This window comes from Adiantum capillus-veneris, chromosome 22, assembly GCF_014529385.1.
Source record: "Adiantum capillus-veneris isolate H3 chromosome 22, ASM1452938v2, whole genome shotgun sequence".
NCBI lineage: Eukaryota > Viridiplantae > Streptophyta > Polypodiopsida > Polypodiales > Pteridaceae > Adiantum > Adiantum capillus-veneris.
This window is the reverse complement of record NC_140952.1, coordinates 126,408,235-126,431,960: the sequence shown is the minus strand read 5'-3', so window position 1 is coordinate 126,431,960 and position 23,726 is coordinate 126,408,235. Positions and strand designations below refer to the sequence as shown.

Sequence of the window (23,726 nt, the reverse complement as noted above, 5' to 3'; positions counted from 1 at the left end):
TAGAATGCAACTTAGTGATACAGTCTACCTACTCTTGCGCTCATCTGGTATGATTTAACTGAGGTATGCAGCTTTTAATGTGAATGATGTGCTTTAAGTCATCTTCGAGAGAGTATTGACTCGTAGACTATTGTATTATGAAGAATCCTAGCCTTTGTTCTAATGCGTGTCCCTGGTTTGGATTGAAGAAACCATATCTTTTCATATGTTCCACTACTCTGATTTGTTGCTCATACTATTTTTTCTGGAAAACTTTGAGCTTGGCTTTGTTAGGGTTTGGTTCTTGAATTGGAACATAATTGCTAAACTAAGGGTTTTTTACCTTGAATGGATGCCTAGTTATGTGCTAGGCTGTTGTTGGACAAAAAGTGTCTTTGTATTACTTCACCGAGGTTACTAACTACTGATTCTCCATCTAAGTTTGGTAAATTTACTTTTTGTAAGGGTTTAAAAGAAAATGAATTGAGATATTTCTGCTTTTGAACTTTATCGGGGCTTTTCTCATCAAGGCTCTGTAAAATCATGCTGGTCTATACCATAACCATATTTTGACTCCAAACGGACAACTTAGATGACTGGTGGCTCAGTTGAGTTACAAACTACTCCCTGTGGTTTGAGAAACAGGAATATTGGGTTGTTTAAAAGATACACAAAATAGTTTGGAGTGTTAGTTTAACACTTAATTTTTTTTTGACTAAGTTTGGTTTCTTGATTTTAAGGTTGCTAACCGATGTAATGATTGGTCCCTAGCACTTCTTGGGTAAAGTGACTTTTAAATGTTTCACGGACGGAAATCATTGGTTTTTTCACTAGTCATGTAGGTGGAAAAAGGATTCAAAACTAAACTTTACTTTTTTGAAGTAAAATAAATTTGTTTTTTAAGGTATTTAAAGTGGGAATTAGGTGTAAATCCTTTACATTTGTACTAGGATTATCTTTTTCACAGTTAGGATAGTATAGTTAATCTAATAACTTTTAAGTAAGACATGGATAACAACTGATAGGTTCTTTGACATCTCTAATACATATTCAAGGCTAGCAAGTCTGTTGTCTTGTTCATATGGATGCAGGTGAGAATTCTATGTTTGCTTAAAAAGGTGTAGCTTTGATGCAGCCTGACCTTGGAGATGAAGGCATATTTCATCCTCGTTTATTGGTTTAGTCTTGATGTATTGGAATGCTATTTCTTTATGATCATATTGTACTAAAACAAGTCGAATGCAGAGTTGTTTTTGTGCAAACCACCTTCCTAATGTCTAAAGCCAGTTGTCTTTTGAACAAAATTTTCTTTTTGTGTATAAGTAATATCTTCATATAGCAACACACACACACACACACACACACACACACACACACACACACACACACACACACACACACACATGTTTGCATATGAGTACCTAGGATGGATAGGCAAGCAATCAAGCATGCTCATGATTTGGCTACACTAAAGACATACAAAATAATCCCTTGATTTAGTAGGTAAGGAATTAGTGAGGAAGATAAAAAATAAGAATAAATTCACATCCAAGCTCTCTCTCCTCTATTAGATACAAAAAGTGATGTTCACATTTATGAGTTATCCTTTATATTTTAGGGGTTGTATCTAGCAATGCTCATGTGCCCAAGGCTTCTAGAGCTATTTCTAATTACAAATTAGGAATCTATCTTCATATTTGGGCATTGCAACTACTATTGGAACCCCTAGAGAGATCTCTAACATTAGAAGGTTTCACGTTGTGGCATTTACATGCGAAATGTATATTGACGCACAGTTTGACAACCTCCTTGGCCACGGTAATCCATCCACTTCAACTTTTAACATGGTAGTAGCTTTATGAAGATGGTAAAGGGCTTCATGCATTAATGGACATGCCTAGAGGAGAGCATGGCCAAGTATTGGTTGATTTTAGTGTCAATAGTGTACATTGAAGAATGTCTCTGAGGATTTGAGCATAAAGTTAACATGCTATAACACAAAATGGATGATGAGCACCTGATTGGAGTTGTTATGGTGGGCCTAGGTGTGGAAAAGAGAACGAGGCATGCGGCTAGAGAAAAAGATCAATAGATTTTTTGTGCTTCATAATTAAATGATGGTTTGGAGAAGTGACTTGCCCGATATGAGGATACAAAGAGAGAGAGAGAGAGAGAGAGAGAGAGAGAGAGAGAGAGAGAGAGAGAGAGAGAGAGAGAGAGAGAGAGAGAGAGAGAGTTGTGCAATATTCTTCTTTATAAGGGACAAATGACCACTTCTACACTACCCAAAGAAGCTTGAGACATTGCCTTTTTTTTTAATGAGTCTAAGATGGCTACACGACGCTTTGGTCAGGGCCCAACAAGAAGGCATACGCGTGACATATGAGGAATGGGACTTTTCTCAAGGTCACAATTCTAAGGCAGCTCTCTAATCTCTAACTCAAGGTCTTGCTTGGCTACCTAGCTCATTACCTTGTGAAAATTTGATCGCACTTTAAGTCCTATACAATAGCTTGGTCTAAAGGTTGACACTAAAGGGTAGTGCATGTTGACACAAATTAATGCACACTTGATTGTGGGGTACTGGCTAAGTCAAAGCACACTAGTCAATGCTAGTTGTCAAATGTGATTCCGGTTGTGGTCAAAATTTTGCAATGGTTTAAGGTGAATGTGAAGGGCCGTGCTACAATAGTGGTAGAGAAGAGTCGGCCTTTATGAGGTGGACTTGGAGAAAAATGGAACTCCAAAACACATTTTTCCTTTCTAAGCATTGCAAATAAGTACCCCCACTTTGTTGAGACTACAAATAATCATGAGCTACAATTCTTTGCAAGTGATTTTCTATGCTAAGACTTCAAAGAAATTTTGGGGTGTCATTCGAGAATGGAGGCTAGCATCAAAAGCTATCAAAGACACCATGGTTATAATCATGACAACAAACGCAAAGGGGAGAAATGTGGATGAGGATGTGGATGTCTTCTCTTGGGGAACATCTCTTTATAGAAATAAGGATTTACATTGAGTTGTGCCAAGACAAGTTGGAGGCTTCTTGAAATCGATTCACTATATTTCAACAAATTTTCTCCTACTACAACTAGACATATTTTGATGCAATGAAAGCATATCTTGTTTATATTTCTTGCTTGTTTTTTTAGGAGTATTGTGAAATTTCAAGGTTCTGTCATTGGTTAAGTTGATTGTATTGTGCAATTTAGTTGGTTATTTTCAAATTTTACTTATTGGGCATGCAACCTAGGATTTTCATACACTTTTCTTGTTTCTCTTTTTCATTTTCTCTTTTGTATACTCACATACACAAATGGAAATACCTCACTCATGACAAAGACTTAGATGCTTGGTATGAAACTTTCTCTCCTAAGCACCGCGCATATTTGAAAGTCTAGGTAGCCATCCCCATTGTGGAGTAGATCCTTGTAGCACACAACTTTTTTAGTGTCCAGCCAACATCATCGTGAGCTATCACAACTGCAACGCTCTAGGAGTGCTAGAGATGGATGTAATGGAGATGGTGCAATCAATGCCACATCCTTGCCACATAGTTGTAGAGGGCCTATACCCTCACCATCCCTTGCTGGCTCCACACCTGCCACTGCTTTGCCATCCACTCCACGATTCCCATAGCCATCATACACTCCTTATGTGATTGCCACTCCTTTGGAGTTCACTCCCCAATAGACAGCATATTATGAGACCCTTATTGACACTCCCATCCACACCCCTTGTTGTTATCACAAAGAGTGACTAGAGGGTTGTTCTTATAACATACATATGCACTCAGATGACATGATGGCAATTAAGGATGGGAAAGTTGTGCTTAGCCGCTTGCACAAGCTATGCAAGCTAGATTGTTATGCATGACATATATGAAAAAATGGAGGCAAAGTGACAAATCAAATAAGAATCAAGTGATTTCTATCCCCTATGTTTTCCATGTGTCTTCCCGCACTGACCACTTCTCCACCAAGGAGATGATGGAGAGGATGCAAGATCATGTCAAGGACAAGAGTTTTGATGCTTGTCGAGCCTACAATGAGTGACCAGAGGGCCATTATTATAGCAGACATCCGCACTCAGGTGGCATATTGGCAGATAAGGATAGGAAAATTGTGCTTAGCCACTTGCACGAGCTATGAAAGCTAGATTGTTATACATGACATTATGAAAAAATGGAGGCAAAGTGACAAATAAAAGAAGAAGCAAGTAATTCCTATCCCCTATGCTAAGTTCCCTGTGCCTTCCCCCACTGACCACTTCTACAGCAAGGAGATGATGGAGAGGATGCAAGTTCAAAGCGTTTCATGCTTGTCAAGCCTACAAAGAGGGATTGGGCAAGCCAAGCTGGCTTGACAAAGAAAACAAGGAGGAGAGTTGTGACTCCATTGGCTTGTGGCACTAGTAGAGATTTTTTTGGTGAGGGTGTGAATGGAGGCAAGGTCTTTATATCACCTTAGGAGTAGTGGCTGGTCTACATTTGAGGAGGATTTTATAAGTGCTACTCCATAAACATTAAAAAGTTGAAGATTTGTGAAATTTGTAATTGCTCATTCTAATCTTTTGGTCGTATTTAATGCTTGATATAATGCCCTATTGTTCGAAGGGAGCCATTGAAGCTCAAGCAAGTGTATGGCACAAAGAAATGCTTGTATGCACTTACACCACAAATTGGATTGGTGAGCTATTTCATTTTTTCTCACAATTTATTTGTTTGGTTCTTTATTCTTAAGCATTGTTGTTTTCTGATTGTTGTTTGTTAAATCTTATTGATTTGCAAGTGCCATATATAGCTGATGCAAGATGAGTTGTCGTCACTTGAGTAGTTTTTCATGGTGCTTGTATGTAGATTTTATGTAGCCATGCACTTATGTGGGATGACATTACCTCCCATATTGTAATCAAACATTTTTTTTTCTCAATCTTTATATAGTTTTGCACTTTGCGAGTCATTCTATGCATTTATTACAGAGTATAAGCATCACTTTTCTTTGTACAATTTCAAAGTAATGAATTAAACAAGCTGTTTGAAGTCTCATTCTCTTGTCTTTGCATTTTTAAGCTTTTCTTTGTGATCATTTTATTCCAAAGTGTATGGGAAGTACAATATGGTTGATGTCTTAGGCTCTATCACCAAAAATATATTTGAATATTGTCAGTATTTAAGGTTATGTAACACCAATATTACTGCCATTATAAGCATAGTTATTACCATCGCTTTCACAAGTCGGTATATACTGACGATATCCTTAGAGTGACGGTTGATGCCTATGGTCATTCCGATGCAAATAACAACAATAGAGAAATAAAACGTTGCGTTCAAAAGTGTCGATACATGAAGAGCCTCTTCTAGTGTTTTGCAAGCATTGAGGACATCACCTTTTCCTTGATCAATAAGGAATATTGAAATTTTTTATAAGATATCTTATTATCCACTATACACAAATTCATTGCTTTTTCAAAAACAAAGAAAAAAGAATCCATAAAATATAGTAGCTTTGTATGCAAATTTGAATACTTATCATCATACTTCTAGATAAATTCTCCTGGCTAGAACAAATACTTTTGTGGGCATTGAGGACATCACCTTTTCCTTGATCAGTACGGGATATTGAGAAATTTCATAAGATATCATATTATCCACTATACCGACACAAATTCATTGCTTTTTCAAAAAAAAAAAAAAGATTCCATGGGAAGAATATAGTAGCTTTCATATGCAAATTTGAATACTTATCATCATACTTCTAGATAAATTCTCCTAGCTAGAACAAATACTTTTGTGATTGTAATGGCATTTTAGCACATTGAAAAAAATTATTCTTGTCCAAGGCATTGCTTAATGTTGAATCTTTATCCTTCTAAAGCAATGTGAAACTTGGTGGATAAGGTGGATAAATCTAAGAACCTATTAGTGCAACCATATGTTCCATTAAAGGAGAGAAGTTAATATTTCTTCCTCCTTCATTGAAATGAGGTGACCTGCTTTCTTCCTAGCTAGACGCGCATGTCTTTTTCCTCTCCCTTTGGAACTTTTGAGACTATTGAAGACCTCATGAGAGTTGGTCACATTGTAGGAAACATATAGTAAAGAGGGAAGGAGCATGGGTTCTCACTCTTGGCATTTTTCAATTATTTTTCTTCTTCTTCTTCTTCTTCTCCCCCCCCCCCCACCCCACCCCCCCCCCCCCCCCCAAAAAAAAAAAAAAACCGAATGATCCAACCTTTATGGAGAGGTTTGTAATTGTTGTATTCACTCTTTATGATTATAATGTGTCCATCTTTATGCTCATAACAAATTTGCATGTACATTCCCGGGGAGTTCACTAAAGTACATGTAACATAGCAGGTGAGTTCAACATAAGGGATCTTATATTCTTATAAAGTTATAGAAACATGTGTACATAAGACCTATAAGGGGTACTTTTAATCCATTTTGGTGAACGCACGTGATATAGGAAAATTTTACATAGTGAACGCCCCATGGTACATAGCAACAACATGTGAGTGCAATCATTTCAATATCACTAATTGCGTAAGCCAACTGTGGCTATTTGCCTCCCTTGCAGGTGCTGCCTCAAGAAACGACAAGTCGCACAAATGTTAGTGTTGAGCATTGAGTAGTAGACCACTCTAATTTTGTGTGTGTGTGTGTGTGTGTGTGTGTGAGAGAGAGAGAGAGAGAGAGAGAGTGTGTGTGTGTGTGTGTGAGAGAGAGAGAGAGAGAGAGAGAGAGAGAGAGAGAGAGAGAGAGAGAGAGAGTTGCTTGCACATTGCACCGTTTATGTTCTCATCATTGTCAGAGACATGCATGCCTACATACTTTAGGAGCTTCATATTGATTTAGAGAAAACAATGGCATTGAGAATAGCCAAGCCTACTAACTTGTTGTGGCTACTCATTAAATAAAATGCCCTTGTGCTTACCAACTAAAAGCGTAACATTCTTTGCCATGTGGCAATAAAGAATAAGCTGAATCTAGGGGTTTGCACCTAAGTCCATGTGAATTACCCCTATACCAAACTATTCTAGCTTGTCTTTGAACCTCTAACTATACACATCATCAATCCTAGACACTAAGTCCCACCCAATCCAAGCCATGGGATCGACAGTGGGAGTGCTTGCATATATCTCTAGGGTGATAAATGGCTGAATTCTAGCTGAGCGAGTGGGGTTGAGGAAAGAGGGAGATACTAGGAATAGTGAATCCTAAAATTTCTCCTAAATTGTAGAACCCCTACTGTAATTCTGTTAATACCTCAAAAAAGCGAGTTACAAAATTTTTCTTCAGAAAGATGGTTTGCCTGGTTTCTCATAGCTACTCCCCCAATCAAAAAGTCTGCAACTAGCAAAATTCACTCCCTCACCTTTTCTTCTCTCTCAACTCCCTCTAGGTGTGACATGAATGCATCCTCCACCCCTCTCCCCTTGCCTGCACATGGTGCGACTCAGCTCTTATTAGCTTTGGTTTTGTCACAATCACAATTCAAACATTCTTGGAAATGTCAAATGAAGGACATCACGTTGAAAATGTTGGGTAAAACTCTTTGAATATACAACCACCACGTCATGCAACCAATGATTTCACAAATTGAAAATGTTAGTAGGACCCGGTTCGAACAGCTTGCTGCAGGATTTAAACCAGAGGGCCACGTAGTGTTGAAGTGGGCGGCTCTCTTGTCGGTCGCATTCTATTCTTCGACTGTTTCTTTGAACGATTTTAACGCAGTTGGCTACCAAAATCCTGAGCAAGCAGCCATGAAGTGGATTGCCAGATTGAGAGCAAGCTTTGGAACGCCGTTTCTCTTCCTTATCTCTTGTATCTACTGGACACAGGTTGGTATAGAGAGAGAGAGAGAGAGAGAGAGAGAGAGAGAGAGAGAGAGAGAGAGAGAGAGAGAGAGAGAGTTGCTAGCGCGCGTAAGACATCAGCTACAAGTAGTTTATTACCATGTCACATGTGTTCATCAATTTGTGATTTGCACATACTGTATCATCTATGTTTTCGTGCCACTTGGACTTGTTTCTAAGCCTGCTAATGACAGCGGCTATCCCATTGTTGTTTTATATTGTTTAGAGATGATGCTGGTCAGCATCATCTATGCATGCTATGCGTATCCTATTATGTGCAACCCACATGAAAGAATTCATAAAAAGCCAGGACCTTGACTTTACACTATAATGTCAAGAGTTCATGGCGTTTTAGGTGACGAATACACGTATAAGATGGATACCATGCCTTATGCGGAGCCCTTTTTCCGGTAAGGCTTGGTCTCACTCTTTGAACGTGAACATGATACTCAACACAAACCTCTTGTCCCTTCGAGTTGTGGCCTTTGTCACTTGAGCCTTTACCTTCTCATGACCTTTGTTTTGCAAACACTCTTGCCATCTAGCTCCTTGTGTCGGAGTTCCCTCATGGAGCTCCTTTGGATTGACGATGATCCTTCCACTAGTGTTAATTGTTTGGGGCTTGTGCAAGGGTGGTGACTGTTTGAGACTTGCCCTTTTCAATTGTCATATCTTCTCCACTAGTGGCTTTCTCATTATGTCGGGATTTTGGAGTGCAGTCCTAGAGAACACATTTGGTGGGAAGTGCCTATTTTTAGAGTCAGCTGTCATTCTCTCTTTTCGTGAGTGCCTATAATTTTTTTGAGTGCCTATATTCTCCCACAGTGCTCTCCAAAACAAACTTGTGAATCTAAGGTCTCTATCTGACACTATAGAAGTAGGCATGCCTTGTAATTGGAAAGTCTGTGAGAAAAATAGTTTAGCCTAGTGGTCAGCTTTGACTGTCTTCGTTACTAGTACGAATTGAACCTACATGTTGAATCTATCGATTATGATCCAAATACCATCAGTCCCACTCCGAGTCTTCAAAAGATAAAAAACGAAGTCCATTGCTATACTTTCCCTAGTTTGATCTAGAATAGGTAAAGCCTGTGGGAGTTTTGCTGATTGCATTTGTAAACCCTCTGCTAAGATGATGTGCCCCAAAAAGTGTCTTCACTCTTCTTTCCATTGATGACCAGCCTATGTTGCAGTAGACTGTAGTGCCTCAAAAACCTGTAAGAAATATTTCTTGTGTTCCTCTTCGTTCTTGGAGAATACGATGATGTCGTCAAAGAAGGTGTCCACAAACTGTCTATGCTATCTAAAATAGTGTCACTGCGAAATGTTTCAGCCTCAAGGGTTTCATTTTGAAACGTGGAGTTTTCATAGGAAAGAGGAGACGAAACATCTGACAGAAACATCAATATGTGAAAAAATTATCGTCCAAAACGGCTCAACTTTGCAAGATATAGTATAAACTTGAGAGACATTTCAGCCTAAGTTTCATGTGGGGCGTTTCAGCACTATCCGGAATGCTTCAAGAGTTTCAAGGTTTCACCCTTGCCAAAACATGTTTCATGGTGACCATGTTGATTCTGCTAAAACACAAAAAACCTCGGAGTCTATCAAGTATATTATCGATCTTGGGGTATTGGAAATGTGTTCTCGATAGTGATTTTGTTGAGAGCTCTATAGTTAATGCACATTCTCCAAGATCCATCTTCTTCAAAACAAGAAGCACTGATGAACAAAAAGGCGAAATGCTTGGTTGAAGTAGAACCTTTTCTAGAAGTTCTTTTACTTGGGTCATTATTTCCTTGATCTGGTCTTTTGCTCACTCTGTAAGATTGCTGGTTCGGTGGCGTGCTGCTCGGTCTTCAGTTCTCTCAGGAGGTAACTCCCTTTGAAACCGGCCCGTAGGGCGGTAGACGTAGGCTTTCACCCAAAACTTTACTTTAGACTTTAGGACACAGAGAAACTTTGCAAAAGAAAACTTGTAATTGGAATTGATACTTCAAACACACACGGCTTGGAAGCTAGAGCGCTACCTAGCAGACGTCGACACCTGTTGGCCCCAAAGACTGACGCCCTCCTTTCGGTATTTCTTTATTGTATTCAAAGAGGGATTAAAACGTGTGATTTCCTACGAGCTGTCCCGCATAATCCGAGCTAAAAATGACATGTTCTGGCTTGATTTCGACAGCATAACTGTACTAGGGCTCTTCACAAACGATATCCCCACGCAATAGATGACTTTCCCGACGCATACAGACACTTTGCAAAACCTGACGAAAATCTGTAGCACAGTGAATTCTCTGTTTTCTGCCCTGAAAATGCGCCAAATCACTTGTACAGCGGTCCCCTCGCGTCCCTGGACCTCCTGGGAGTATTAGGGACCGTTTAGGACCGAAACTCTAAACCTGCGAAATTACACAACAGGCTGTATTTCCATGTTTTGGGCTCCGTTTCGCGAGCCGGCCGCATCCGTAGCAAGTCCTCGAGCTCCTGCACCTGTAGGGCTACTTGTCCTTTGAACCAGACGAGATTTCTTGCATGAAATCTCTCTGAATTCACCTGTATCTGCGGGGGATTAACAACTAGCTAATCCACTACCTGTGCAAGAGGCTCTTGCCTCGCAATTGGGCATGACCAAACACAACTGTACATAATGAAGAGCCCACTTGTGGGGCATTACACAATTGCATGGAGGAGAGAGAGAGAGCAGTGAATGCTGTGCAAGGCTTCAGTTCTTGCACACACTGTACATAGAGGGTAGGCAAGCACATAGTAGCTTTGGTACCTGCAACAATCCACCATACGGCTAAAAATACAGCCCACGTTTTGTTTTAATGCTTCTCTCTCTCTTAAGTTGGAAAACGTCCAAAAATGTGCCAAGTGGCACTCATGCATTATTTCCCCACTTCTTAGCAGTTGGTTTCTTTTCGACGATTTTCGTTTAATTTTTGAGACCCTCTTTTTGAAGTTGCAAATGGCCGGACATTGTATGGCTAGTGTGAAAGAGTAGTTTCACCCGCAAACAGGAAGTTGGTCGGCACTGGAATGCCAGTAGTAAAAGGGTGTCTAGGCTCAATTCAGAGTCATCTTGGTCCCCTCGCCGCACTTAATAAGTTGGTGGATACTAGGAAATTAACTTCATAGAGGCACAGTGACAAGGTGGGGTCACCCAAAGAAAATCACCGGAGAACTGGGCTACATTTCATTTTTGGATGTGGTCCCAGTGGTCAAAGATGGTCAAATGACGAGTGAGAGTCCAATGGAAGCATCTCCTAAAATCTAGGGAACTGCTATTTTGGGCCATGAAATCTGTTTGCGTCATTAGCTCCGGAATGACAAGAGGAACGTTTCATTACTTTGCCGCTAAGTAAACTGAGCAACCAAAGCTACTGTGTGCTTGCCTACTGAAACCGGCCCGTAGGGCGGTAGGCGTTGGCTTTCACCCGAAATTCTTTACTTTAGATACACACATAGAGCACTTCGCAAAGAGAACCTGCGACGGGAATTAACACTTGAATACACACACGGCTCGGAAGCTAGAATGCTCCGAGCAGACGTGAACAACCTGTAGGCCCCAAAATTGGCGCCCCTTTCGGTATTCCTTTATTCTTTGAGAGGGTAATTACAAAGTAAGGTCTTGGGAATCCTTTACCTGTATCACACTAGATACTACCTGATTTGGCCAAATTTCGGCAGCATAACAGCCCCAAACTTGCGTGAAATCAATTCCCCTGTTGGACTCACTTGCACTGGCGTAAACCCTCTGATTCCTGCCCAAAAACAGTAAATTCAGGTCGCTGTATTTACTGGTTTTTGCCCTGTTTCCAGCCCTAAATAGTCCCCGAACTGTTCTCTGCCAGTGGGGCACGATTCCCAAAGGTTCTGGCTTTCGTATGGCTGAAAAACAGTCAATTTTCTGCGCATACACAGCGCTGAATTTGCACCTGTACGGTGAGGTTATGACCCTCACCGGTGCCTGCTTTGGAGTAGCAGCTAGCTACCCCTGTTCCTGCTCAAGGAGGCTCTTGCCTCAGCACAAAAGCATGAACCCACACAGCTGTACATCAGTCAAATGAAGAGCCCTCTTGTGAGGCATCACATAACTGCACGTAGGGGAGAGAGACAACAGTGTGTAGTGTGCACAGCATCACTCCTAGCACCACACTGTACATGGGAGAGAAAGAAAGCACTCCATAGCTCTTAACTTGTGAGATAGGTTCTCAATGAAGCATCCTCCTAGCATAGATCGAGCGCCCCCTCTTCTGCACTTGACCTGTAATGCATCTGTGAACAAATAGATGCAACAAGGGGAAGATTTCCATGGCTGCCAAAACCTGCGTATCGCTGAAAACGTAGCAAAATAGCTCTGTAAACACGCATCTGATGGCTTCAATGCTGAAAATGAGCTCCTTGGTCCAAGGTGAAGTCATGGGAAGCTCAAAAATGGAGAGAAATGGTTGAAATCAGCGTTAACATCCTCCAAAACAGCTCCAAAAAGTTAGTTACGAGTTTTGTTCTCCCAAACTTGGTAAATTGGTTAAAAAGTGCCACTTGGCACTCTACATGCAATTTCCCTGCATTGGGCTTCTTGCTTAAAAATCTCTCAACTGGTGCATCAATTGACTTTGCAGCAGAGTAATAAAATGTTCCCTTGGTCATACCGAAGGTAATGACGCGAACACATTTCACGGCCCAAAATAGCAGTTCCCTAATTTTTAGGAGATGCTTTCGTTGGGCTCCCACTGGTCATCTGACCATCTATCCTCATTGGGGCCGCATCCAAAAGTGCAATGTGGCCCAACTGTCAAATACTTTCTGTTGGTGATCCCACCTTGACTTTATGCCTTTATTGAGTTCACTTCCTAGTATCCACCAACTTGCTAAGTGCAACGGGGGGACCTACATGATCTTGAACTGAGCCTAGACATCCTTTTACTTTACGAGTTCCAGTGCCGACCAACTTTCCGTCTGTGGGTGAAACTACCGTTCACATTGGCCATACAATGTCCGACCATTTGCAACTTCAAAAAGAGGGTCTCAAAAATTAAACAAAAATCATTGGAAAGAAAGCAACAACTAAGGTTAGCAGTTGCCACGTCCTCGTGACATACCCCCCTCTTGAAATCGCAAACGTCCTCGACTGCATACCATAAATACATGCCATAGATGATCTTGTGTGGTAAGCACCCTTTTATCATCGCATGTATCCACAAGAAAGACTGTCAAAACATATGTACAAATGACTTAATGAGACCGTCATACTTTTCTCAAACTGGACACTGATGTTGCACTGAATCCATGAGTACATTTCATGTGCTAGCTCTATCATTACCCCTCCTTTGCAGACGTTGGGTTGAGGCATACGTAGGCTGTAACCCAAAGGCCTCAAGGTAAAGCTGCAATACATTTGGTGACTCTGACAGTTCGTGCTCTTCCATCCACTTTGCATCCATAGGTGGATAGTACTTGAACTTCACCACATAGCATCTTGCAACCTATCCCTTAACTTTATACCTGTGCAAGAGGCTCTTGCCTCTGCAAACGAGCATAATTCCACAACACTGACGTACCACCGATGACAAAGCAAGCTCAAATTTCAAGATGATTTACCAATGCGTCAAAGAATCCAAGCAATTGCCTCAGAGAATCGGCGAGCATCGTGTCACCTGGTAGACCCACATCACTCCTGCAGGAAATCTAGTGGCCAATCTACCAACGTGAGACCTCTCCCTATCTCATCTTGGTTCATACTTGCAAACCCTAAAAACGCAGCAGAAAATCAGCCCTAATTTGACCACTTTTTGGCAGGGCGACATGCGGAATTTCCCGTCTGTCCTGTGAGGAGGAACCCTCTTCCATAATGCCCTTCCCTTTGTTGGCCATAGTGTAATTCCGCGTTTCTATACTCTGTGTCTTTACACAAAACAACCGAGGCTCACTCTTTAAGGAAAAAGTGATTGATATCCCGGCAATGGAACCATGAAACCGGCCCGTAGGGCGGTAGGCGTTGGCTTTCACCGGAAATTCTTTACTTTAGACACAGCACTTCGCAAAGAGAACCTGCGACAGGAATTAACACTTGAATACACACACGGCTTGGAAGCTAGAATGCTCCGAGCAGACGCCAACAACCTGTAGGCCCCAAAATTGGCGCCCCTTTCGGTATTTCTTTATTCTTTGAGGGGGTAAATTACAAAGTAAGGTCCTGGGAATCCTTTACTTGTATCACACTAGATACTACCTGATTTGGCCAAATTTCGGCAGCATAACAGCCCCAAAACTTGCGCGAAATCAATTCCCCTTCTGGATCTCACTTGCACTAGCGTAAACCCTCTGATTCCTGCCCAAAAACAGTAAATTCAGGTCGCTGTATTTACTGGTTTTTGCCCTGTTTCCAGCCCTAAACAGTCCCCAAACTATTCTCTACCAGTGGGACACGATTCCCAAAGGTTTTGGCGTGCGTATGGATGAAAAACAGTCAATTTTCTGCGCATACACAACGCTGAATTTGCACCTGTACGGTGAGGTTATGACCCTCACCGGTGCTTGCTTTGGAGTAGCAGCTAGCTACCCCTGTTCTTGCTCAAGGAGGCTCTTGCCTCAGCATAAAAGCATGAACCCACACAGCTGTACATCAGTCAAACTACATGTCACAAGACGGGTACCACGTGCCAATAGAAAAGAACAGACTGAACAACTTTAAGCACTTTAAATAACAACTGAACTGAAATAGAGAGAGACGACACGCGACACGGAGTGGCGGCATTCCACCCCAGAGAGTATTGGCCCCAAACCTTGGCGCCCCTTTCTATATTGCATCAACACAGTACAAGTTGGTACTCCAGACTCTGCACCTTCTCCAGGAAGCATGCCAGAGAATGAGCCCTAACCTCATATTTAAAGGCCTTTGGCCTAAAAAGCAATTACAGTGAGAAGCCTTCAAAACTCAAAAGCTCCTGGTCCAAAAAGCAATGCCAAAAGCTGCCAGCTTTTCGTAAATCGTGCGGGTGTCCGTACAGTAGGCCACGTGTCAGCCCGCCACGTCAGCAAATTAGGGTTAGGGTTAGGGTTTTTGATTTTGGGTTAGGGTTTTGGACATAATTAGGGTTTTTAGGGTTAGGGTTTCGGACATAATTAGGGTTTTTGATTTTAGTGTTAGGGTTTCAGCAGAATTAGGGTTTTGGGCAGAATTAGGGTTAGGGTTTCAACAGAATTAGGGTTTCGACACGTCAGTAGTTTGTTACATCTCCCCTTCTTGAAAGAGAGTAATCGTCCGCGATTACAGCTTATCTGCAAAACAACTCATGTTAGCTGAAAAATTTTCGAGGGTCATTCCGAGGGACAATCAATTTTCTCTTTTTATTAAGGAGTTAGCTTCTCCTTTCTGCTCTTTTGATCAAGGAGTTAGCTTCTCCTTTCAACTGTTTTGATTAAGGAGTTAGCTTCTCCTTTCGGCTGTTTAGATCAAGGAGTTAGCTTCTCGTTTCGTCCAGATCGGAACTCTTGATATTCCGGCGTAGTAAAATTACCCATCACACCCAGACTGTACTGATCTTCCACGAGTGTCTTGATGCATTAGAATTACATACCAGGGCAATCTGATCCAATTCGGAATATTCAGTGGTTGGCACATCACAATGCAACACAAATGCTCACATATGCATGTTACAAGACATAGAAACATAAAGCCGCCGATGAACACTCCTCCGGCATAACCTAACAAGGTCCGGGCCGGGAGGTATTCAACGACTCCCTCATCACTCCTCCCGCATAACCTAAAAAGGTCCGGGCCGAGAGATATAGAGGCCTTTTACAACCAAACGTCCCCGAGACCGCAGCCAACGTCGTTTGGAGGTGCTGAGAGTAACCTCTGCTCAGACTTCTTACTACTCCTCCCGCATAACCATCCATATCAAATAAATTCCTAACAGGATCACCAAACAAGATCAAACAGAACTCAAACTTAAAAAGCAATCTCGACCAATCGAGCTTGAAAAGTCGACTGACTTTCCATCTTGAAACCTGCACCAAAAGTTAGGGTTAGGTTCCTTCTATGAGGTCGTAGCCGAGCAAAGCATGGTCTGTCACCCCTTGGACAAACAGTGTTGCTTTGGTGGGAATGGTAGTCCCAAGATAGCAATCGCACTAAACCTCCAAGGTCATCTGCTCATGAAGAGACATCTACTGAGAGATGTCGAGAAATTCCAAGCTATAATCTGCTAGGGTTTCCATGGCAAGCATTTCAGGTTACCCCACTGCCAAGAGTTGCACTCCGAAGGAAGATGTCAGAAACCATATAACTTCGGGCAAAAATTTTGCTTGAAAACTTTCCAAATCCTTGGAAGTGTGCGGCTTGGTAGCTACAGACATCAACATCTGCATGGCACTGCTTCTAAGAAAAACGGTGACTCGAGGATCCTTCTCTTGCAAGTGATCTTTATGGCTTAGGCCCTGTAAGACATAAGTGGTAAAGACGGGAGCGCGCCCGATGCGCGATGAAGTAAGGGTGGGAGTCGCTAATAAGTCCGGGTTGGAGGCAATAGGTCTGTCTGCTCTTATGTAGGACCGATACGCTTTCAGAAAAGCGTACGCCTTAAGCTCTGATACCACTGTCACAAGACGGGCACCACGTGCCAATAGAAAAGAACAGACTAAACAACTTTAAGCACTTCAAATAACAACTGAACTGAAATAGAGAGAGACGACACGCGACACGGAGTGGCGGCATTCCACCCTAGAGAGTATTGGCCCCAAACCTTGGCGCCCCTTTCTATATTGCATCAACATAGTACAAGCTGGTACTCCAGACTCTGCACCTTCTCCAGGAAGCATGCCAGAGAATGAGCCCTAAACTCATATTTAAAGGCCCTTGGCCTAAAAAGCAATTACAACGAAAAGCCTTCAAAACTCAAAAGATCCAAAAAGCAATGCCAAAAGCTGCCAGCTTTTCGTAAATCGTGCGGGTGTCCGTACAGTAGGCCACATGTCAGCCCGCCACGTCAGCAAATCAGGGTTAGGGTTAGGGCTTTTGATTTTAGGGTCAGGGGTTTGGGTAGAATTATGGTTTTTGATTTTAGGGTTAGGGTTTCAATAGAATTAGGGTTTGGGGCAGAATTAGGGTTTTGGATTTTAGGGTTAGGGTTTCAGTAGAATTAGGGTTTCGGACAGAATTAGGGTTTTTGATTTCAGGGTTAGGGTTTCAGCAGAATTAGGGTTTCGAAACGTCAGCAGTTTGTTACACTGTACGTAGGGGAGAGAGAGAGCAGTGTGTAGTGTGCAAGGCATCACTCCTAGCACCACACTGTACATGGGAGGAAAAGAAAGCACTCCATAGCTCTTAACCTGTGACAGGTTCTCAATGAAACATCCTCCCAGCATAAATTGAGCGTCCCCTCTTCTGCGCTTGACCTGTAATGCATCTGTGAACAAATAGATGCAAAAGGGGAAAGATTTCCATGGCTGCCAAAACCTGCGTATCGCTGAAAACGCAGCAAAACAGCTCCGTAAACACGCATCTGATGCCTTCCAATGCTGAAAATGAGCTCCTTGGTCCAAGGTAAAGTCATGGAAAGCTCAAAAATGGAGAGAAATGGCTGAAAATCAGCGTTAAGAGCCTCCAAAACAGCTCCAAAAAGTCAGTTACGAGTTCTGTTCTCCCAAACTTGGTAAATTGGCCAAAAAGTGCCACTTGGCACTCATACATGCAATTTCCCCGCATTGGGCTTCCTGCTTAAAAATCTCTCAACTGGTGCAGCAGTTGACTTTGCAGCAGAGTAATAAAATGTTCCCCTGGTCATACCGAAGGTAATGACGTGAACACATTTCACGGCCCAAAATAGCAGTTCCCTAATTTTTAGGAGATGCTTCCGTTGGGCTCCCACTCGTCATCTGACCAATCTATCCTCATTGGGACCGCATCCAAAAGTGCAATGTGGCCCAACTGTCGGATACTTTCTGTTGGTGATCCCACCTCGACTTTATGCCTTTATTGAGTTCACTTCCTAGTATCCACCAACTTGCTAAGTGCAATGGGGGGACCTACATGATCTTGAACTGAGCATAGACATCCTTTTACTTTACGAGTTCGAGTGCCGACCAACTTTCCGTCTGCGGGTGAAACTACTGTTCACATTGGCCATACAATGTCCGACCATTTGCAACTTCAAAAAGAAGGTCTCAAAAATTAAACAAAAATAATTGGAAAGAAACCAACAACTAAGGTTAGTAGTTGCCACGTCCTCGTGACACCTACCCTCTATGTATAGTGAAGTGCAAGAACTGAAGCCTTGCACAACATTCACTGCTCTCTCTCTCCCCTCCATGCAGTTATGTGATACTCCACAAGAGGGATTTTCATTTGACTTATGTAGAGTTGTGGGTTCATGCGCGATTGTGGAGGCAAGAGCCTCTTGCACAGGTACTAGATTAGCTAGTTGCTAATCCCTCGCAGGTACAAGGGAATTTAGAGAGATTTCATCCGAGAAATCTTGTCCGATTTAAAGGGCAAGTAGCCCTATAGGTGCGGGATCTTGAGGACTTGCTACGGATGCGACTGGCTCGCGAAACGGAGCACAAAACAGGGAAATACAGCCTGCTGTGTATTTTTGCAGGGTTAGGGTTTCGGCCCTAAACGGTCCTAGTACAGTTAAGTTACCGAAATCGGGCCAGAACAGGTCATTTTCAGCCCGGATTATGCGGGACAGCTCATAGGAAATCACAGGTTTTATTCCCTCTCTGAATACGATAAAGAAATACCGAAAGGGATGCTAGTCCTTGGGGCCAACACAGGTGTCGGCGTCTGCTTGGTAGTGCTTTAGCTTCCAAGCCGTGTGTTTGAAGTATCAATTCTCGTTACAGGTTTTCTTTTGCAAAGTTTCTCTGTGTGGCCCGTTTCACCCGCAAAGAAGTAATCAACTTGAGCTTGCAAGAATTCTTGGTGTTCTGCCCCTAACTCTGACAAATTTGAATGTTTATGTTCTTCCAAATCTCTCATAAAGATTGAATAAACAAAAAGAATGGATTTCATTACTTCAGAAATGGCCAAAGCCGATGCAATTGGGATTGACTGGTTGTAACGAGAGGGCACCACGGGCCAACTGAAAAGAACAGACTTGAACAGGGTATCAAATCATCTTCAGGGTTCTCAGGAGGTAGCTCCCCAGGAAAATCCTGAGAGAAACAATCGGCTTGAGCCTGCAAAAATTCTTCGCTTTTTGTTTCCAACTCTGACAATTTGAATTTTTATGCTATTCCAAATCTCTCATAAAGATGAGAGTAAACAAAAAGAATGGATTTCTTTACTTTAAGAAATGGTCGAAGTCGATACAATTGGAACTAACTAGTTGTAACGGGAGGGCACCACGTGCCAACTAAAATGAATAGACTGGAATAGACTTTTAGCACTTCAAACACAACTGGAGTTTGAACACACACACACACACACACACACACACACACACACACACACACACACACACAGAGGACACGGCACGTGGAGTTTCGAGCCAAGATGCACTGGCCCCATTGGCGCCCCTTTCGGTATTTCTTTATTATTATGCTCGCAAAGTACAACTCGCGAGGGTCCAACTCTCTCCGAGACTCTGCGTCTAGATGCTCTGTGGAAGAGTGGCCCTCTAGGCTTTTTCAAACTTGGCAGGGATGCCCAAAAGCATCAAATCTCAAAAGCTCTCTGGTCCCCAAACACCTTCTGTAAAAGCTGCCAAAACTGCGAGCACAAATTATGAAAATTCGTACAACGTGCCACGTCATCATTGCAGTGCAATTTGTGGGGTTTTGTACTGTCATGGCACGTTCGCAGTTCGTATGACTCTGTCACATCAATAGTCAGTGCGATTTGCAATGATGTAGCCTAGAGTTCAAGCTTTTGAGTTTTTAGGGTTAGGCTTCTAGGCCAGTGCTCCATAAGTTGGGTAGGGTTAGGATTATTAAAAATCCCCATCCCCCTTTAGATTAGGCCCCTCGGCCACACTTTATGGGCTTGGTTACTCGAGTTTCAACTCCTCTTGTCCACGTGGCCATTTCTCTTCCAGTTGGGCATGCCACGTCATCACTTTGTGACATTCCCCCCGCTTGAAAGAATTGTAATCGCCCTCGATTACGCTTGCAAAGCAGCCAAAGGACAAAAACTTTCTTCAGTAGACACTGACTCTATGTACCCATGCAATAGACTCCACCAATCCAGCACTTCTACAAAGATATCAATCACTGATCAATCACACACTTAGTTCACACTGAATACCGTGTTTCAATCATTCAATCTAGCCATCTCATTCCGTCCAGAACTCTTGATACACCTAGAGCACTGTGCAGCCACCTCATCCTTCCGGAAGTCTTGATGCGCTCACACCAGTATCCAGTCTTCTCATCCAAATAGACATCTTGATGCACTAGAATCTCATTCAGTTCATATTCAGTTCTCATTCACTTAGCCATCACATCTAGATCTCGCTAATCTCTAATAGATGTCTAGATGCCCTAAGTTCAAATCATTCATTAGATTTCGCTAATCTCTATCAAATGACTAGATGCACCAAGTTCAAATCATACATAAGACAAAATGCTGCAGACATTTCATCTTTCTCTACATGCTCTAACAATATACACATGAAAGAGCACATGCCTTTAATTCAATCAAGGAAATCTCCAATTCAATGTACATCTATTCATAAAATCATTTCGCAAAATACTGTCAGCCTGTCATATCTCTAAAATCTCAAAGAGAAATAAGTGACTTTATTCAATCTAGGCAATCTATGAGGAAGGAGTGGAGTGGCTCCCCTCTTGTGTAGTTTGCACCGCACTAGATTCAACCTGCTGATTTATCGGTAAACTTTTGGCATAGACACTACTAATAACCCAAAAGCTACAACTCTCTTTGAAGAGAATTTGCGATGTTCTCCTCCTCCTATCCACTTTGCATCGAGGGACAAAAAAGAATCGTTGACCAAATTATCCAGCGGACCTAGCTTACCTTACTGATCTTTTCTCTTTTTTTTTTTCTTTGCCCTGTGACTTGTTGGTAGCCCTACTGGTCCTTGGCACTTCAATCTGGATCTTTGGAATTCTTTGATCTACCAGCTGACTCCCTTTATGTTCTTTTCTTGTGCCCTCGGACTTGTTGGTAGCCTCGCTGGCCTTCCCTATCTGTTGGCATTTCAATCTCAATCGTCATAATTCTGTGATGAACTATGAGCTGATTCCCTGGCTTTGATGGAACCCTCAGATGCACTATCATTTGATTCCCTTTCTTCTCCGGAATCTTCTGATGAACTTGCATTTGGTTCCCTTAGTTCGTCGGAACCCTCGGATGCACTACCATCTGATTCCCTTATTTCTTCGGAATCCTTTGATGAACTTCCATCCGGTTCCCCTAGTTCATTCTCTTCATTGAAAGACTCTTGCCTTGTTGAGGTGGACACTAGCCTGATTGTAGGATAAGTCAATTAGCCGACATGCATTTCAAAACCCTTATTTCTCCGGAATCCTCTGATGAACTTTCATCCGGTTCCCCTAGTTCATTCTCTTCACTGAAAGACTCTTGCCTTGTTGAGGTGGACACTAGCCTGATCGTAGGATAAGTCAATGAGCCGACATGCATTTCAAAACCGTGCTTGGCATGTCCCATAATTCTCCGAATAGAGTCAGACTTTTGTTGCAGACAATAGTGCGAATCTCTTCTTTTAAGTGTGCTTCTCGTTTTTTTGCACTCTGCTTTTCTTTCAGCTTCCTTCCCCCTATTACAGTGGTACTGGCCCCAAAGACTGCTGCTCCTCCTCGGTATTTCTTTATTATTGTGCTTCAACAAGTACAATGTCCTAGGGTCCTCTCTCTCCGCAGTGCTCCCATGCAAAACTACCGGAAGAGGAGCCGTGGCAATTCCTATAAAGGCCCGCCCTTAGCCTTGCTAAAAGCAGTTACATGAAAGCTTAGGTTCTAAAAGCATCAAGTACCCCAAAAGCTAGCGCCCTATGGACTGTCCGTACGGCGTGCCACATTAGCATTTGTTAGCGCAAATCGCGGTGCGAATTGTGGGTGTCCGTATAGCTTGTGTGTAATAGATTTGGACACTCGAAGCCAAATATCTAAAACACCAAACGCGAGAGAAACTGAAAACAATTGAAAAAAACTGAAAGAGAGACGACATGGCACGACGGAGTTCTGTGCCCAGACGTATTGGCCCCAAAGACTAGCGTTGTTTCTCCGTATTTCTTTATTATTATGCTTCAACAAGTACATGTCCGAGGGTGCAGTGCTCCCACAAAAAACTGTCGAAAGAGGAGCCCTGGCAATTCTTATTAAGGCCTTTGGCCTGGCTAAAAGTAGTTACATTAAAATCTTAGATTCTAAAAGCATCAGGTACCCGAAAAGCTAGCGCCCCATGGGCTGTCGGTACGGCGTGCCACGTCAGCATCTATCAACACAGATCGCGACTCGAATTGCGGGCGTCCATGCAGCCTACCATGTCATCAATTTTTACGCAATTTTGGGTCTTGCCTTTATTTTTAGAGGTTTTAGCCGGGGTACAATAAGTTGGAACAACTTTTTAAATTAATTTAGGACACTTGGCAAGATTCCATAAGTTGGACAACTTTTTCTGCTGCTTCTTTCACTAGGGTTGGCCCTTTTATGTTCGGCCTTTGTCCTTGGCCATGCCACATCATCATTTGTGACATACCTCCCTCTTGAAAGAATTGTAATCTCGCTTACAAAACAGACATAGGACAAAAACTAGTTCAATAGAAAGAGACTGTTATAGGCTTGGACACTCCAAGCGAGAAATCAATAGCAACACACGAATAGAAACTGCAAAATCACTTAACTTTGAGAGAGAGAGAGAGAGAGAGAGAGAGAGAGAGAGAGAGAGAGAGAGAGAGAGAGAGAGAGAGAGAGAGAGAGAGAGAGAGAGAGAGAGAGAGAGAGAGAGAGAGAGAGAGATTATAGGTGGCCAGATTACATGGCATTATGCCCCCCCTCGGTGGTTTCTCCTCCACTCATCACACAGACCACCATGAGATTGTTCTAGTCGAGTTGCATTCAGCTTGTACACCCCACGTGATAGGCTATTTTGGCATCCGCTGGGGATTATATTGTACTCAGTAATATACAGCCCTGATTTTTCCAAAAAAAAAAAAAGAGAGAGAGAGAGAGAGAGAGAGAGAGAGAGAGAGAGAGAGAGAGAGAGAGAGAGAGAGAGAGAGAGAGAGAGAGAGAGAGAGAGAGAGAGAGAGAGAGAGAGAGAGAGAGAGAGAGAGAGAGAGAGAGAGAGAGAGAGACACACACATGACACAGAGGAGTTCCGAGCCAAGACGCATTGGCCCCAAATGGTGGTGCCACTTCCCGTATTTCTTTATTATTATGCTCACAAAGTACAATTCCCAAGGGTCCAACTCTCTCCGAAAGAGTGTGTTTAGATTCTCTTTGGAAGAGTGGCCCTCTGGGCTCCTTTAAACTTACAAGGGATGCCCAAAAGCAGTGCCCAAAAGCATCAGATCCCAAAAGCTCTAGTCCCCAAAAACCTTGTGTACAAGCTGCCAAATCTGCCACCGCAAATTACGAAAATATGTACAACTTGCCACATCATCACCGTAGTGCAATTTGCGGGGTTCTGTACTGTCATGCCACGTTAACAGTCTGCACGGCTCTCGGCTCTGTCACGTTAGTAGTCAGCGCAATTTGCGGAGATGCAGCCCAGAGTTCAAGCTTTTGAGTGTTAGGCCTCTCGGCCAATGCTCCATAAGTTGGATAGGGTTAGGAATATTTAAAAATCCCCAATCCCCCTTCAGATTACGCCCCTCGGCCACACTTTCAGGGTTTGGTTACTCGGGTTTGAGTTCCTCTAGTCCACCCAGCCATTTCTCTTCGAGCTG

At 42.6% G+C, this 23,726-nt stretch overlaps 1 protein-coding gene across 2 annotated transcripts in view; it reads left to right on the top strand.

The window, feature by feature from the left end:
* Positions 1 to 7,472: 7,472 nt before the first annotated feature.
* LOC147430181 (Major facilitator superfamily protein) overlaps positions 7,473 to 23,726 on the top strand; it is a 72,744-nt gene continuing 56,490 nt past the window's right edge. The window contains exon 1 of one of the 2 annotated variants that reach the window (XM_086494680.1): positions 7,473 to 7,827. In XM_086494680.1, coding sequence (XP_086350806.1) covers positions 7,561 to 7,827 — 267 coding nt within the window. In that variant the 5' untranslated portion in view covers positions 7,473 to 7,560. The remainder of the gene's footprint in view (positions 7,828 to 23,726) is intronic. The other variant, XM_086494681.1, reaches the window with a different exon arrangement.